At 37.9% G+C, this 16949-nt stretch overlaps 1 protein-coding gene across 1 annotated transcript in view; it reads right to left on the bottom strand.

Annotated features, from left to right (window-relative positions):
- The window catches only part of LOC107562932 (rho GTPase-activating protein 7-like), a 141430-nt gene that overhangs the window by 87452 nt on the left and 37029 nt on the right, over positions 1 to 16949 (bottom strand). Inside the window, exon 5 of the mRNA XM_016247690.1 lies at positions 16505 to 16526. Coding sequence (XP_016103176.1) covers positions 16505 to 16526 — 22 coding nt within the window. The remainder of the gene's footprint in view (positions 1 to 16504; positions 16527 to 16949) is intronic.

Here is a 16949-nt window from a genome sequence, read left to right as displayed (position 1 = left end):
GAAGAAATTTATATATATATATATATATATATATATATATATATATATATATATATATAAATAATTTTAATTGCATCATTCTCTGTGTCACAAATCCACCAGAGGTCGCCCTTCCATGATATTGACTCTCGCACCACACAGACTGTTACACATCACCAGGACTACATTTCCCATGTTCCATTGCACTGATTACACACACCTGAAACCAATTACACGCTCACCTGAATGCTATTACACACACACTATATAACACCTACCCTTATCCTGCTCTAGTCGCCGAGTATTGTTCTGCATTTTTCACTCCCCAAGTGTTAGCTGCCTTACCGAGCCATTCCGTGTTTTCTGTTTTAGTCTCGTATATTGTTTTGCGTTTATCTCTGTTTAGCGGATAGCTACCTTACCGAGTCTGTTTAAGTTTTCATAGTTTTCTTAGTCTAGTCTTAGTCTTGCCTTGTCTGTTTTCCTGGTCGCTGATTCACGCCATGTATCTTGGATTAACCCTTTGCTTGCTGTACATGCCCGCTTGAAGGCTATATTCAAGAGTATCTGGACATTGCGTGTCATTCTGATTTGCCAGACTGTGTGCTAATAGACTTTTTTTTGATGGAGTAAATGAACCCTTAAGGTCACGATTAATCCATGAGGGTCCCCATTCTTCTCTAAGCTATTTTTTGGATTTTTCACGGTGGGGGTTGCGGAGAAACATGACGCCGTGTCTGCTTGTGTAATGGCGGCCACACTAGAGCCAGCTCACAAAATGGGGGCGACAGCGGAGTTTGATTGCAAAATGGCGGATGCAACAGCACCCCATTATGTCACAACTGCTCTTCATGAATCAAGTCAAATCACAGTTGATCATGAGGCAAGTCAAGTCACATCTGATCTTCATACATGCCCGCTTGAAGGCTATATTCAAGAGTATCTGGACATTGCGTGTCATTCTGATTTGCCAGACTGTGTGCTAATAGACTTTTTTTTGATGGAGTGATGCCGTGTCTGCTTGTGTAATGGCGGCCACACTAGAGCCAGCTCACAAAATGGGGGCGACAGCGGAGTTTGATTGCAAAATGGCGGATGCAACAGCACCCCATTATGTCACAACTGCTCTTCATGAATCAAGTCAAATCACAGTTGATCATGAGGCAAGTCAAGTCACATCTGATCTTCATGAACCAAGTCAAGTCACAGTTTATTGTCATGAGTCAAGTCAAGTAACAGCTGATCTTCCCGAGTCCAGTGAAGTCACAGCTGATCTTCATGAACCAAGACAAGTCACAGCTGATCTTCATGAACCAAGTCAAGTCACAGCTGATCTTCATGAACCAAGACAAGTCACAGCTGATCTTCATAAACCAAGTCAAATCACAGTTGATCGTCATGAACCAAGTCAAATCACAGTTGATCGTCATGATCACGTCACGTCACCGCTGATCATCCAGAGTCTCGTCAGGACACAGCTGATCGTCAGGAGTCTTGTCTTGTCATGTCCTGTCTGTTGCACCCAGATCTTCAAGGTCAGTCTTTCGGTATCCCAGTCTGGTATCTAGTGTGAGGGATACACCACTGGTGTCTGCACGCACAGCTGGTATCCCCAAACCCACTCACTCTAACCCTTCTGTTCCTGAACTAATTCCCCTGTCTGAAGTGTTTCCCCTGATGGGGATTGCTTTTTGGTGTGTTTGGGCTGCATACACCACCACAGAACTCCCAGAGGCGGCGGCGCCCACTATTAGGTCTCCATAGGTGGTGGCTGAAGCTGCAGAATCTCCTGAGGTAGTGGTGCTCGCTGCTGTGTTCCCTGAAGCAATGGTGCCCGCTGCAGTTTCTCCAGAGGTGGCGGTGCATGCTGCAGAACCTCCCGAAGCGGCGGTGCTCGCTTCAGCTCCTTGCGTGGTGGTGGCACCCAGAAACGCACTTTCAACCTGTCATGTCAAGGTCGAAGGAACCTTTGCCGAACTCTCCCTGTATCCTGAGGGCACTACTGTAGAACCTCCAGAGGTGGCGGCACCCGCTGCAGAACCTCCAGAGTTGTCCGTAGTACCCACCTGTGAACTTCCTGTTTGTCCCGTCATGGCTATGGAGGCCATTTGTGTGCTCTTTGCCTGTCCTGCCACGGCTATGAAGGCGTCTGTGAACTCTCTACCCGTCCTGTCACGGCTATGGAGGCCGTTTGTGAACTCTCTGCCTGTCCTGTCCTGTCACGGCTAAGGAGGCCATCTGTGAATCCTCGTCCTTCCCTGTCACGACTGTGGAGGCCGTTTGTGAACTCTCTGCCTGTCCTGTCACGACTGTGGAGGCCGTCTGTGAACTCTCTGCCTGTTCTGTCACGGCTATGGAGGCCGTCTGTGAACTCACTGCCTGTCCTGTCACGGCTATAGAGGCCGTTTGTGAACTCTTTGCTTGCTCTGTCATGGCTACAGAGACCGCTTATGATCTCACTTCCTGGTTTGAACCAGCCATGGAGGCTGAGTGTGAACTGTCTGTTTGTGTCAATGCTGCCGTTGAATCAGATTTTTATCTGTCTGTCCTCTTTCGACTAATGAATTTAACTTTGAACCGTCTGTCTTAAATCTGCTCTTGAGTCTAATTATGAACTGTCTGTCTCTCCAGCCACTCTCCAGGAGACATGCACTGTCAGCCATGCCTAAAGAGACCAGAAATAAGCCCACTGTATTTCCTGCCTCAGTCCTTGATACCGTAAATGCACTGTCTATCTCCTATGTTTCAGTTTTCCCTAGGCCTCAGTCCCTGCCATGGGTTCCTGATCACTCTGGTCCGCTGTGGAGGTCTGCCGACATGCTCTGGTGGGCCAATGCTCCATCTGCTCTGTCGTGGAGGTCTCTGGCTATGCTCTGCCGGTCTTCTGTCCCGTCTGCTCTGCCCTGGTGGGTTCCTGCTCTATCTGCTCCGTCGTGGAGGTCTTCTGCTCCGCCCTGGTGGGCTTCTGTCACGTCTGCTCTGCCCTGGTGGACTTCTGTCCAGTCTGCTCCATCGCTCACCTGAATGCTATTACACACACTATATAACACCTACCCTGATCCTGCTCTAGTCGCCGAGTATTGTTCTGCATTTTCACTCCCCAAGTGTTATCTGCCTTACCGAGCCATTCCGTGTTTTCGGTTTTAGTCTCGTATATTGTTTTGCGTTTATCCCTGTTTAGCAGATAGCTACCTTACCGAGCCTGTTTAAGTTTTCTTAGTCTTGCCGTGTCTGTTTTCCTGGTCTCTGATTCACACCACGTATCTTGGATTAACCCTTTGCTTGCTGTTTCTGACTCTGTTTGCCCCTGCCTGGACTTTTGCCTTCTACCTGGATTTATCTCTTGCCTTCGATTATACCTGTTTTCCATTGTCTGACCCATGCCTGTTAAAACCACGTCTCTTAATAAAAGCTTGCATATGGATCCGCATGTCTCTCGTCTCATAACACTCTGAGCTAAATACATTAAAAAATATATATATATATATATACCTGAAAAATTACCACCTAAGTTGTCAAAAAATAGCTGTTAATAGTTTCCTGTTTAGCAGCTTTTTTTTTTTTTTTTTTTTTTTTTTTTTTTACAGGGATAGATATTTTTGTAAAGAACACCTGTGAAATGTATGCATAAAATAAATGTTTTTATTAAAAGAATAAGATTTTAGAAGCAAATTGTAGAAGCAAAAAAAACTACAAAAGTAAGCATTAAAACACTCATTCTCTCAATGATTTTGTATGTGTTACAATGACGTTGAGATGATCGGTTGCACAGACCTTTCCATGCACAAATAAACTCATATCCATGGATGTAAGCCCACACTATTGAATAAACCATTAGACCACACTGCTACTGGTCATGAAAATTTTAGAGTTTGTTGCATCCATGGTGGGTTTCAAGATTGTCTTGGAGTTTCTTTTTTGTCGAGGTAGCCATGGAACTGTTACATAAAATCCTGCTGTTAGTTCACTGACATATTTAATTCATGAGAAAGTAAAGGGAATGCATTTTAGCACACAGAGTCTTTAGGTAGCACTATAAACCAGACCTTAGATGCACACATATAAAACCACAAAAAGTGAATCCATCTTTCACACAATAAATCACTTATGATTACAAATGATTTCCGGCACTAACATTCAGATCTTTAAAACACCACAATAATGACACAGCATTTCCTAGCTTCTCTGGAGTTTATAATTAAGTATCAGGTTTCACATCCATAATGCATTCTGGGCAACTTTATGGATTCAATTGAGATAACCTAACCTAACTCAAAAGTGCACTGCACCCAAAAAGGTATCCAGAAACTCCATTAATGTCTTAAAATCTCATTAAATGATGCTGCTATAATGGGAATTTATAATGCAAACTTCAAGAGACTCATATATGCAATGATATACAAAAAGTACCATGACATAATTGATTTTGGACATAACATCATAGAAAAATCATGTTTATTTTTGTTTTTGTTTTTTTGAGGGGTGGGGGGGGGATGTGCAATAGTAATACCATAGCTTTCTCTGAAGTACCTTGTTTTCGAGTTAAATATTTAAACATTGATTCATTAAGATGCAAAATGACATAAGATAAAAACTCTTGTTTTCTGACAAAATGAACAAAATCAAGTGACTTTATGGTTAAAACAAATATCTGCCAATGGGGTCAGAAAAATAACCATGTTCACCATTAGAAATAAGTTTATTTTTCTAACCTCATTGATAGATTTTCTTCTTACTTTAAGTACAAACTCACTTAATAATTGTGTTTTCCCTTAAATTAGGTTTCTTTTTTAAACCCCACTGACAGATATGTTTGAAGTATGAACTAAATTTTTATATTTTTTCAGAAAACAAAATTTAATTGTCATTTTACATCAAGCAAATGTATCTTGATTTAAGAATGTTTAGATATTTATTCTGGAAAACAACACGGAAATGCAGAATAAGAATATAAGTTTAGCAGTGTACACCACATCTAGCATCAAAATGACATAAAGAGACCATAATCCTTCTCAGAAAAATGTTTTTTTTTTTTTTTATCACTGTCTCCACATTCGCACATTCGCACATCCACACCCACTTCCATTCACATGCTCACCTGTCAGCCTCTGGTCTCGTGTGTTTCTGTTAAACAGATCCAGACCCCTGCAGGTGGAGTATCTGATGTGTTCACTCAAAGATCTCTTCTGCAGAAGCATGGACCTCGACATCTTGTCCTGTTCTCGTTCAGTTCTAGATTCTCGTCCTCCTTTACCCCTCTCCCGGGTCTGTCGTTCTCTACTCAGTCCATTCTCCATGTCCGGTTCTGCGTGCAGTGCTGCAGTGTGCATTAGGGAGTTCCCACTGCAATGCTCTCACATTCAGTCCTGTGCTACTGTGTGTGTGTGTGGGACAGAGTGCTTTCCAACTCAGGCCTCAGCGCCTCCACAATGTGAATATTTCAAAAAGCCACATTTGTGTAATTTAAGTGCACTCGCTCGCTCTATTTGTGTGTCCTTCAAGCTGCTACTTGTCTTCATGTTGTCAGTTTGCATTGGGAACATTTAAGTGGCTGAACTGATGGAGGCAAAACGTACGTCATCTGAATTCATCTTAGCGCATTCATTCATTCTGCTTGAGCGAGCATGTACTTTTACATGAGAGGAAGTCACATACAATCGTCCTATGCTAAGATTACACACACAACTGAAAGAAGAAGGTGTAACGCAACAACTAGTACCAACCCACGCTTATATTTGTTTCCTAGCTTTGAAGTATTAGCTTTGAAAACTGGGGAACAATTTCCTGCATTAAAGCACAATAAATTCATAAATTATATACAATGCATCACATATTTTCCAAAAAAATCAGTTCATAGATGACACACCCACATGCATGTTTTTCTATGGCATTTAAAATGGGACACATCAAAGACACTGTTTTCATATTGTGATTACAAAATAATGGCAGAAAAATGCAATAATGTAGAAATATAATTGCATTTTAAGACGAAAAAGATTATTTATGGGGGAACATTTTATGGTCTTTTGTCTGGTTTAGCTAAGTTCTAGGTACAATTTTGCTCATTTTAGCAAATCCACACACTTCTCTAAACTTTAGTTCACTACCAGGCTCCAAACTGAAGTTCTTAGTTATGTAACAAATAATGCGTAAAAGAACTGGATTAGGCTTGTCAAACAATAGCTCAACTGTAACACACGTGACCTTTGGACAGGGAAATAACCTATGCTGTTGTAACTGTAAGCACAATAAATATATTATATATACACATATACTGTATATTATGTTGAACACAAAGGAAGATATTTTGAATAATTTAGAAGAACCAAACAGTTGTTGGTCCCCATTGACTTCCATAGTAGGGAAAGAAATACTATGGGGTCAATGGGGACCATCAACTGTTTGATTGCCAGCATTCTTCAAAATATCTACTTTTATGTTCAACATAAGAAAGAAACTCATACAGTTGTGGAACTACATGAGGGTGAGTAAATGATGACACAATTTTAATTTTGGGGTGAACTGTGCCTTTAAGTTTTACAACTTCAAAATAATAAAAAGTAAACTTCTCTCTGTCTCTTTCTCTCTCACTCTCACTTTTTTTAGAATGCTGCTTAGTTGTATTACTAGCAAAAATCATTGCATGGAGGCTAAGCATATTTATATATAGCTCAAATTTATATGAAAAGTGATGATTTTGTTAATTTTTCTAAAAAAGGAAGATGGGATTGTACACTGTGCGTGTGTCAGAGTGTGTGTGTTTTGGGGTGTGAAATGACTGGGTTTATGAGCATTCAAAGAGAGTTGATAATTGAAGATAATAGTAGCAACTGTGAGTTTAGAATACTTTGCCAAGAGGATATAAATTTGGGATTAGTGCTTTTGCATTCCCAGTAATGCACCACTGAAGCGAGCAATGAAGGCTAATTGGCCAGCTAAGAGATGCACTACAATGGAAGCTTTAATAATAGCACAGAAAACACGTGCACACACACAAACACAGCTGCTAATTTATGACCTCCAAGGTAAATCTAGAGGAGATAAGCTTAATTTCTTCCTTTCTTTTCCGCTTGAAGATTCAGACCAAGATTCAATCACTAAAGCCTGCACATATCACCATGGTGTAAAATAAATAAAAGCACTTCTAAAAGTAGTTTTTGTGACAGCATATTAGTGCTGTCAAACGATTAATCATGATTAATCGCATCCAAAATAAGTTTTTGTTTACATAATATGTGTGTGTACTCTGTATATTTATTATGTATATATTAATACACACACATGCATGTACATATTTCAAAAAGATATGTTACGTTTATATATTAAATACATTTATATATAATATAAATTATATGAATATAAATATGAATAGAATGTAAATATTTTCAAAATATATACTGCATGTGTGTGTATTTATATATACATAATAAATAAGTGTTTGACAGCACTATATATATATATATATAAATTAACATTCTCTGACCTTCAGGACATCCAAAATTATTAGAACAAATTTTGACTAGCTTAAATTAATGTAATCTACAAGACTCCAGTATATCAATTAATGTCTTGTGAAGTGAAGGTCGTTTTATCTTGAAACAAATTCATATTCTGTCATTAATTACTCACCCTGACTTTGTTTCAAACCCGTAAGACCTTCGTTCATCTTCGGAACACAAATTAAGATACTTTTGATGGAATCTGAGAGCTGTCTGACCCTGCATAGACCCTGCGTAGCTTCTTAAAATTACGGTTGAACCACTGATGTCACATGGATTATTTTACAGATCTCCTTTCTACGTTTCTGGACTTGGGAACATTTCAGTTGTATTGCTGTCTATACAGGGTCCGACAGCTCTAAGATTCCATCAAAAATATCTTAATTTGTGTTCCGAAGATGAACGAAGGTCTTACGGGTTTGAAACGACATGAGGGTGAGTAATTAATGACAGCATTTTCATTTTTGGGTGAACTAACCCTTTAACTGATGGACTGGAGTCATGTTGATCACTTCTGGATTATTGGATTATTGTTTGAACACTCATTCTGATGGCACCCATTCACTGCAGAGGATCCATTGGTGATCAAGTGATGTAATGCTAAATTTCTCAAAATCTGTCCCCGATGAAGAACCAAATTCATCTACATCTTGGGTAGCTTTAGGGGTGAGTGCTATGTATACATATATATTTAGGGGTGAGTGTATATATGTATACTTTGTTTTTGGTTATCAGCATAAGTCATGAAGGGAATGATCTGAATTTCTTCAATTTTTCAAACATGCACAAACCTCACCCTCACCATATAATTTACAATATAAAAACACAATCTTCTTGGAAATACCAAGATGTCTCCCCATGTGCAATGTTAGAAGTCTGGAAACACTTCGCCCTACTTTCTGTTTTGTACTCAATCACTTACACAAATAAGCACACACACGTTTTTGGAATGTATCCAAACTCTTTCATTCATCTCTCCTGAACATTCCATTCCAGGAGTGATTGTATCAATAACATGAAAAGTTCAATGCGTTGTTAGTGAATGAGGAGCCTTTGTTGTCGTCTGAGAAGAACAACTGCCTCTCTCTGGCTAGGATAATCAATGTGACTCTCTTTCTTTTGCTCTGTCTAACCTAAGACAATATATATATTACAAAAAATATATATATTAGGGTGATGCTATTAAGATGGAAAGAGACAGATACATAATAAGCGAAAGAAAGCTGGTGGATCATCATGATATTGTGTAGCAGCCAAAATACTCAGACTGATCCTGATACTCTTAACAGAGGAATTACCTGGGTTCACACAGTGACCTACAAACACCAAACAATGGGAAATGAGTTCAAAAGGTAACATCTACGGAATCAACAGAATATTAAAATCCCCACCCAAACACACAGACAAGCAAACATGCTGATGCTACTGTGAAAAAAATGCCAAGTTCTGTCATGAAACTCTAGATGGTGCAGGGTGATGCGGTTTTAGCACAAACTGATTATATTTTTATGCGTTAAACTAGCTCAAGATGATTAGTTCATGTTGCATACGCAGCCAATGAGCTTGCTGCTTTACATTTAAATGGCTGGTTAGCATTCACTAGATAATTTCACAGCATGCTTTCAGAGTTCCTCTGAAATCTTCACCTTCCCCAGCTCCACCTGTATAGATCTGCTACAGGTTATTATATATGCTACTTGTGCAGCAGCAGTATGTCTTAAATACTCACAGCACTGTATGGGCGTATGTATTGGCAATATCAAGTTCCTGTACTTGCTTTGCAGCAGCAATAATCTACAACAACGGCAATAACCAACAGCAGCAGCAATTCAGCAGCGTAGGAGATATATTCCGCCAAGACCAAATACATTAACATTGTTATATCCATTACCATGCTAAAATCTTTCTAGAGTTGTCATGATAGAACTGTGGTCACATCATAAGACCCTTTTTGGGTCTTGTGCTGTTGAATCATGAGACAGGTCACAGATTGCTCAAGGGCCCACATATGGGGCTAAAAGTGCTCTTTACAGAAATCTGAAAAGATGATTTCCTGTTCAATCTATCAACTCACAATGCACAGCTGACAGTTTACTGTCCAGCAGGCCTATATCTTACCACAGTCTGGGAACAACCCTGGACATCTGCAATGGACATGGGGATTACTAGTGACATCAGCTAAAAAAAACAAAGGCGTCAGATCATATTTAGTCAGTTAGTCAGTGCTAAAAAAAAGAATGAACATAGGAAACAGAAATACTTATACTGTATGTTTTTTGTCAGAGGAGTTTATTTTGTATTAAAACTAACAGAAAACGTCTCAGGTTACGTATATAACCATGGTTCCCTGAGAAGGGAACGAGACACTGCGTCCTCTAGAGGTCACTATGGGGAACGCCTTCAGTGTGACCGGTGTCTGAAGCATACATCTAAACATGACAATAACATTGGCCGGCGACAGCCTGTGATGTCCTCACCCGGAGCGACCACAGTATAAAAGGGTGCCGGGAGAACACGTCATCTGCTTCTTCGTCTGAAGCTTACGTCCGAAGCATGGCAAGGGAACTAGTGGACGCAGTGTCTCATTCCCTTCTCAGGAAACCATGGTTACATACGTACCCTGAGATGTTTCCTTCCAAGGGAACTTCAAACTGCATCCTCTAGAGGTCGCTATGGGGAATGGTATAATCACGCCGCCATGCTGAGGGGAGTGCATGCCAGAAACCACAGCGAGCACTAATTACCAACTCTACCAGACATTTATTAACATAATTTTCATTTGACATTTGTCACCATTCACCATTGGACATATAGAGTACACAAATTAAATAAACTACTGTGAGTGTGAAAAATGTGTGTTCCTATCCTAAAAGGCCCAGGAGACCAACTTTCCTATAGTTGAAGAAACACCCCCAACAGAACAACAGACTTCAAACAGATGCCTTCCAAACAGAAAACAGCCAAGGAATTGTAAGTGCCCATATTCTCCAAATTTGAACAGCTCAGTCTACTGGTTCTCCATGAACGAAACAAAGTGGTAAAATAGAGAAGTCTTGGAGTCATAGGACGCAACATGAAATGGAGAAGTAGAATAAAAGCAGGCGATGGGGGAAGAGGGTTGGGACAGACTTAAAGTGATGAAATGGCCAAGAATGTACTCTTGTTCAAACCCTAAGTCTCCTTACCAATAAGTCAAAGCCAATAAAACTGTGTGGGAAATAAAAGGCTAGGATTGAGGATGCCATTAAGTTCTTAAAATCAAATAAGCATGACAGACAAGCCTAAGAACACATTAGCTCTGAAATACAGACTCTCATTAATGGTATGCTACTATTGCCTCTGAACTTGGAGGAGACAAACATAAGATCAGGACAGGATATGTGCAAAGAAGAGGGTTGATTTGTGTCAGCTGGGTCATTTCATGTGAAACCTAACCCATCTGGGCATGACCGTATCAGAAAATTGGCATGGAAATGTAATCTGTGTGGATCGCTGGCTAGATAAGGACACAGCATAGGGTTTTTTGAGGTGAAACAATGATGCAGGTTAGACTATGAAAATATTCTCTTTACATGTATTTATTAAGTTGTTTACTGGGTGCACATTTCTATTACACCAATACAAACTGTCAGCATCAGACAACAATATGCAAATAAATGAATACTAGTGTTATTTTAGTATTTATTTATTTTATTTATTTTAGTTTAGGTTTTAGTAATTTTGTTATATGATTTTTGATGGTTATTATTTTTTAAACATTTCTATTTAGTGTTAATTTATTTTGTCAGTTTTAGTTTTAGTACTTTTTTAAGTTTAAGATTTCATGTAATGTTTAGGTTTTATTTTAGCTTCATTTTAATTAGCATACATTCTTTTTTTAAATAATTTTGGTTTTAGTTAACAATAACAACACTGGTAAAAATGAAAAAAAAAAAAGTATTCAAATGCAATTAATTAATACAGTTTATTAGATCAGCAATACGCTTCTGATGAAAACCCTGCTCATGACCTTAGACAAATAATAAGCTTGATTTATTAATGGAGTAGTTCATGAAAATAAATAAATAAATACCTGCCATTATTTACATACTGCAATTTCATGGAAAACAACAACCAGGACAGTCTTCATAGTTTCTAATTTTGTTTTCCACATAAATATTGGTTTATTACTTTATATTAAAAATTACTTTCCTCACTTTTCTCAGAAAGTGACAACTTCCTCTTTCCAAGCATACTTATAGCCTCTTGAAATGATGCCACCATAACAATATATCTTAATCCCCCAGACTGAAGAACACAGATATTGAAACTATGGTGAGCACTTGATGACTAAAGTGGAATTTCCCAGGGTCCCATCAGGCAGTCAAAAAGTCCCATGATCATAGTTTCAGTAAGTGAGCTATTGATTAAACATGAATGCTTACGGAACATGACCTTAACTGAAAATCTGAAGAGAGCAGTGCCATGAAAGCTTCCTTCATGTACACTTGTGCTGTATTCTATGTCCTCCCATCAACAGACAAGTTCAAATAAAAGGTCAGGTGGTACTATTCCAACTGGATGAATGCCGGGAATTGAGTGCTGTTGATGTTTTCCCCGAGGTCAGCTAAATATCTACAGCGGATCTAAAATATGAATAGTTAATTATAACTAGTTATGGTTAGTTATTCATATTAATCATGAGCTGATTCGTTACACAATATTAATAGACAAAGCATAAATTTTGCTCTGATGACTGACCACCCTTAAAAGCAAAACGACATTCCTTTTTCCTGAACACCTAGACATGAAATTAAAGGATGCTAAGGTTATAAATGGTCCACCAAGATTATGTAACCAGCCATTGTTTGAATATAGTTTAAATTTGAAGGAAATTTAAAGACACTAATAATTGTAATATGCTGATTTGAATAAATAGAGATAGATTTTGTGACAGTATAAACGTCTTTACTGTCACTTTTGATCAATTTTGTCAGTGCTGGCATTTAGTGTTCAATCTCAGCACTGACAGTTCCTCAAACACTCATCAAAATTCATCCCTTTCCTCCCCTCTCTTCCCAAAGCCTTTCTTACCAGGCTGTACCTGGACTGACCTGGCTCTACCCAGCTGGGGCTCAACCCCAGATGCAGGTGAGGGAGAGAGATCAGAAGTGAGCAATGGACCCATTGTTCTGCACACAGAGCCTGAGCCGTGACAGGGGGAATGGTTGCGATAGGGGCAGGAATGCTCTAGGATGAACGCACATCAAAGAACTACAGGCAAAAGGCCGAGAGGTAGGCGTTCTGCCGACATGATTATAGGTACCGCACTCACTGGAGATAAGAAAGAATGAGCGGTTATTGTGGCGCTTGATAGGCACAGACCTGAGATCAGTTTTGAAGTGTCACTTAATAATGGCAGATGTTAGTGAAAATGTGGAGGCCTGGTCCCAGATCAGCATTAAGGGGATTTCAATCAAGATAATGTGAGGGAGCGAAGGCTTTGACAACCGCCTACTGTGTCTTTCATTTCCTCCACTGCCTTTCTATGAGAAACTGTAAGGGTTTACATTTTCCTCACAGACTACTGTAATCACCTTCCATCTTTTGGTATAAGAAATATGTATGTGTGCCAACAGTTGTGGTACTATTAAGACATGTTTTGGCTGAGAAAGGACTGAATCAAATGATAAAATTTATTAATAGCACATTATTGATTGTATAGAATCATTTTCACATTTATAAGAAAGAAATGCATTCAATAGATCAAAAGTGACAGCAGTCTTTAATTTGCATTGTTACAAAATATTTCTATTTTAAATAAATGTCGTTCTTTTTAACTTTCTATTCATTAAAGAATACTGAAAAATGTATCATGGTTTCAATGAAAATATTAATCAGCACAACTGTTTTCAATATCGATAGTAACACATTTTTCATGAGCAAATCAGTGATTACGTATGATGTCTGAAGGACTGTGTGACACTGAAGGCTGGAGTAATGACTGCTGCTTTCTCATGACAGGAATACATTATATTTTAAAATATACTGAAATAAAAAACAGTTCAATTTGTAAAATATATATTTTACCAATTTTACAGACCCAAAATTCTTTTAGCTGTCAAAGATAATAAAAAACTGCAAATAAAAACTGCTAATTCAACATTAATGACCTGCCAGTTTGATCAAAATTGTATTATTGTTAACTATTATTACAAAATCTATATGAAATATATTGTAGTAATTATCAGCAGCAGAGTCAACTAAGAGTCATTAATTTTTAACCAACAACATCAAAAGAAAAGATGGAAACATGCAATAATTTCCCCTAATTGAATATCATGTTTGACTACTTTATATTTTAATTAAAGTGCAAATAACAATTCACACTGAATTCAAATATACATGCATCATTATACCAAAATGAAGTTTTTGTACCGGTCCATGATATTTCTAAACATTTATATAAATGATCTGCAAGTGAACGTCACTATATTGTGCCATCCCAAAAGGAATAAAAAAAAAAAAATCACTTTCACTGACTTTTAAATTAAATGTTCCCTCCTGGTGGAATGACCTGCCCAACTCAATCCGAGCAGCTGAGACATCTTCAAGAATCGGCTAAAAACACATCTCTTCCATCTCTTTTTGACCCTCTAACTCTAGCACTCTCTATTCTAATTCTATTCTTTAAAAAAAAAAAAGAACACAAGCTTTTCTAATCTTGTTGTATTTTATCTATTTGTTTTCTTTTTATTTATTATACAATTAACAAAAGCAAAAAAAGACCTCTAGCACTAGCTTTTTCTATTCTAACTGTTTTCTTTTTATTTATTATATAATAAAAAAAAAAACTTGCTACATGTACTGTGTTAAGCTAACTGAGACTTGTTATAGCACTTGCATAACATTGCTCTTTTGTTGATTTCAACATTTTTTGCTTCCATTGTCCTCATTTGTAAGTCGCTTTGGATAAAAGCGTCTGCTAAATGACTAAATGTAAATGTAAATACACACAGATAAAAAATACCCTTAACATGGGGTTCTTCTACACGGCTACATCTTCATGTGAACCAATATGAGGGCCCTAGATAGTCTTCTGAAGATAAGATGCCTTTACAAGGTTAAAAAGCTAAATCTTCCTGCCACATCCATTTGTCTACACTAAAGCAAGGAAAAGTGAAGACCTCAGGAAGAAACTTGAGCACTCAATGCAGCCAAATGCTCCATTCTGGTGTCCCGTACCCCTTAAAATGACCCTGAATGCAAACTAACAATGTCAGGCTTTCATGGCCATGGAGCTCATATTAGATAACATAAATTATCTCATTCATACACACAGAAACATATGCAAACACCTTCAAAATCACTGCTGCTGGTGTTTTGTTTCCCTTCGCTCCTGTCAAAACCCTGCTGAGTTTTAGCCCAGTCTGGAAAAGGATAGTACAGTACGGAATGATGCCCAGATGGGCATCACTTTCCTTGCACAACATGGGGGGGGGGGGGGGGGGGGAACTAAATATCTTAGTGCATTTTTTTCTAGAAAAAAATGCACCTTAATTTAAGAATTTATATACATTTTGACTAGAAACGAGACAAAATTACTAAGATAAGCCTTTTTTGCAGTGCATATAGACTACATCTCAGTTATATATTGTGTTTAATAGCATTCTGTGCTGAAAATTACATTCACTTGTAGCTTGTAATATAAATGCACAACATTTAGTAACATTTTCATACTTTTTGCATAATTTCATAACATTGAAGTTTTATTGGCAGTGTTGCATAAACATATTCTGTGATATTCACCTTGATTATTAGTTTTTCTTCACACATTACATGTTTCATCCATAGCACACTGATTCTACTATCTTGGTTCGTGGTACGAATAATTAAACAACAATAGTAATAATAGAAATGACATCTAAGGATCAGTCATGGTTTGTGTAAGCATGGATGTAAATCATTTTCACACAGTGAAATTCATTTTCAAATATTGAAAGCTTTTACACTACCAATCAAAATTATGAAGTAGATACGATTTTTATTTTTAATGTTTAATGCATTTTAATTTAAAATAACTGTTTTCTACTTTAATATATTTTAAAATGTTATTTATTCATGTGATGGAAAAGCTGAAGTTTCATTCAATTTCTCCAGTCTTCAGTGTCACATGATCCTTCAGAAACCATTCTAATATGCTCATTTGCTGCTCAAGAAACATTTCTTATAATTATCAATGTTGAAAACAGTTGTGCTGATTTACATTTTACATGGCAATCGAAAGTTTTAACATTACACTATGGCATGTTGTGTGAAGAGTGTAGCAGCACTGATGTAACTGAGAAACAACTTTCAGTTAACAAAACTTAAACAACAAATGACAAAAAGGCCAACGGTACAACACAGTTGATATATAGAAGTCGGCATACATCAAAAGACCACATGAGTAGCAGCGAATGGCTAACAGCTATTTGTTAATAGCTAGCATGCAACGTTTGTCTTTAGCCTAAGGGTGAGACCGACATCAGGGTAAATGCTTTGCTGTGCCCCAACAAAGCAACTCTTTTAGCCAGCAAATGGCCATGTATCCATAAGGGAATGAAGAAGTTTGTTCTAGATATATATCACTATAGTAATAATCTTCAATTTCCAGCCACAGCTCTCTGTTCTGATATCAGGCAGCTCATCGTCTGACTGAACATCTGTTAGTGTTTAAGACAGATCCAGTGCCACCAGTTGACATACTTATGCGGGAAAGTAAGGTTGTATGCATAATTTGACTAGGATTTACAAAAGTTTTTATTTTTCTGGTCACTTTATAGGTTATACGATTTTTCACTCTGATAAAATGGTGATAATCCAGTATAGAAAACATCAACTAAATATGATATGCATAAATAGCCATATATGATATTATCACATCGTATTATTTATTTATAATTTTTTTCATTTTTCCATGCTGTATTGCTCTGTCATTGCTTATACCACAATGTAGATTACGATAAAAAACATGAGGTCATGTGAGGCCACATGAGGTCACTTACCTGCTCTGTCTACAGCAGAGGTCTGAAAGAAAGAAATAAAGAGAGATTAATATCTTGAAAATGATAAGGAAACACAACAAGATTTTATATATATAAAAGCTTATATTTGAAATTCCTGAAATGGAATTTTGATAACGCTTTATGAGTTAATATTTCACTTTCAGGATCCAGAGGGGAACCAATAAAACAGTTTCACAATGTAACTTCATAAACATAGTTTACATTTCAAACCAATCCAATATAAACTAGCCTACCACCTGTCCCTCTGAGTAAAACACTGTGTGTGTTTGTGTATGTGTGCTCATGCCCACCAAGTGCAGCTGGCTAAGAAATAAGGCCATTTGTGTAGCCTCTGCAACCTTGAAAACACCCTCCTCCTTACGAACAAGATACCCCAACACACACACACACACACACACACACACACACACACACACACACACAC

The sequence above is a fragment of the Sinocyclocheilus grahami genome, unplaced genomic scaffold (assembly GCF_001515645.1).
Source record: "Sinocyclocheilus grahami isolate Dianchi unplaced genomic scaffold, SAMN03320097.WGS_v1.1 scaffold848.1, whole genome shotgun sequence".
NCBI lineage: Eukaryota > Metazoa > Chordata > Actinopteri > Cypriniformes > Cyprinidae > Sinocyclocheilus > Sinocyclocheilus grahami.
Note: the sequence above shows the minus strand (reverse complement) of the source record. Positions and strands in the feature narration are given on the sequence as shown.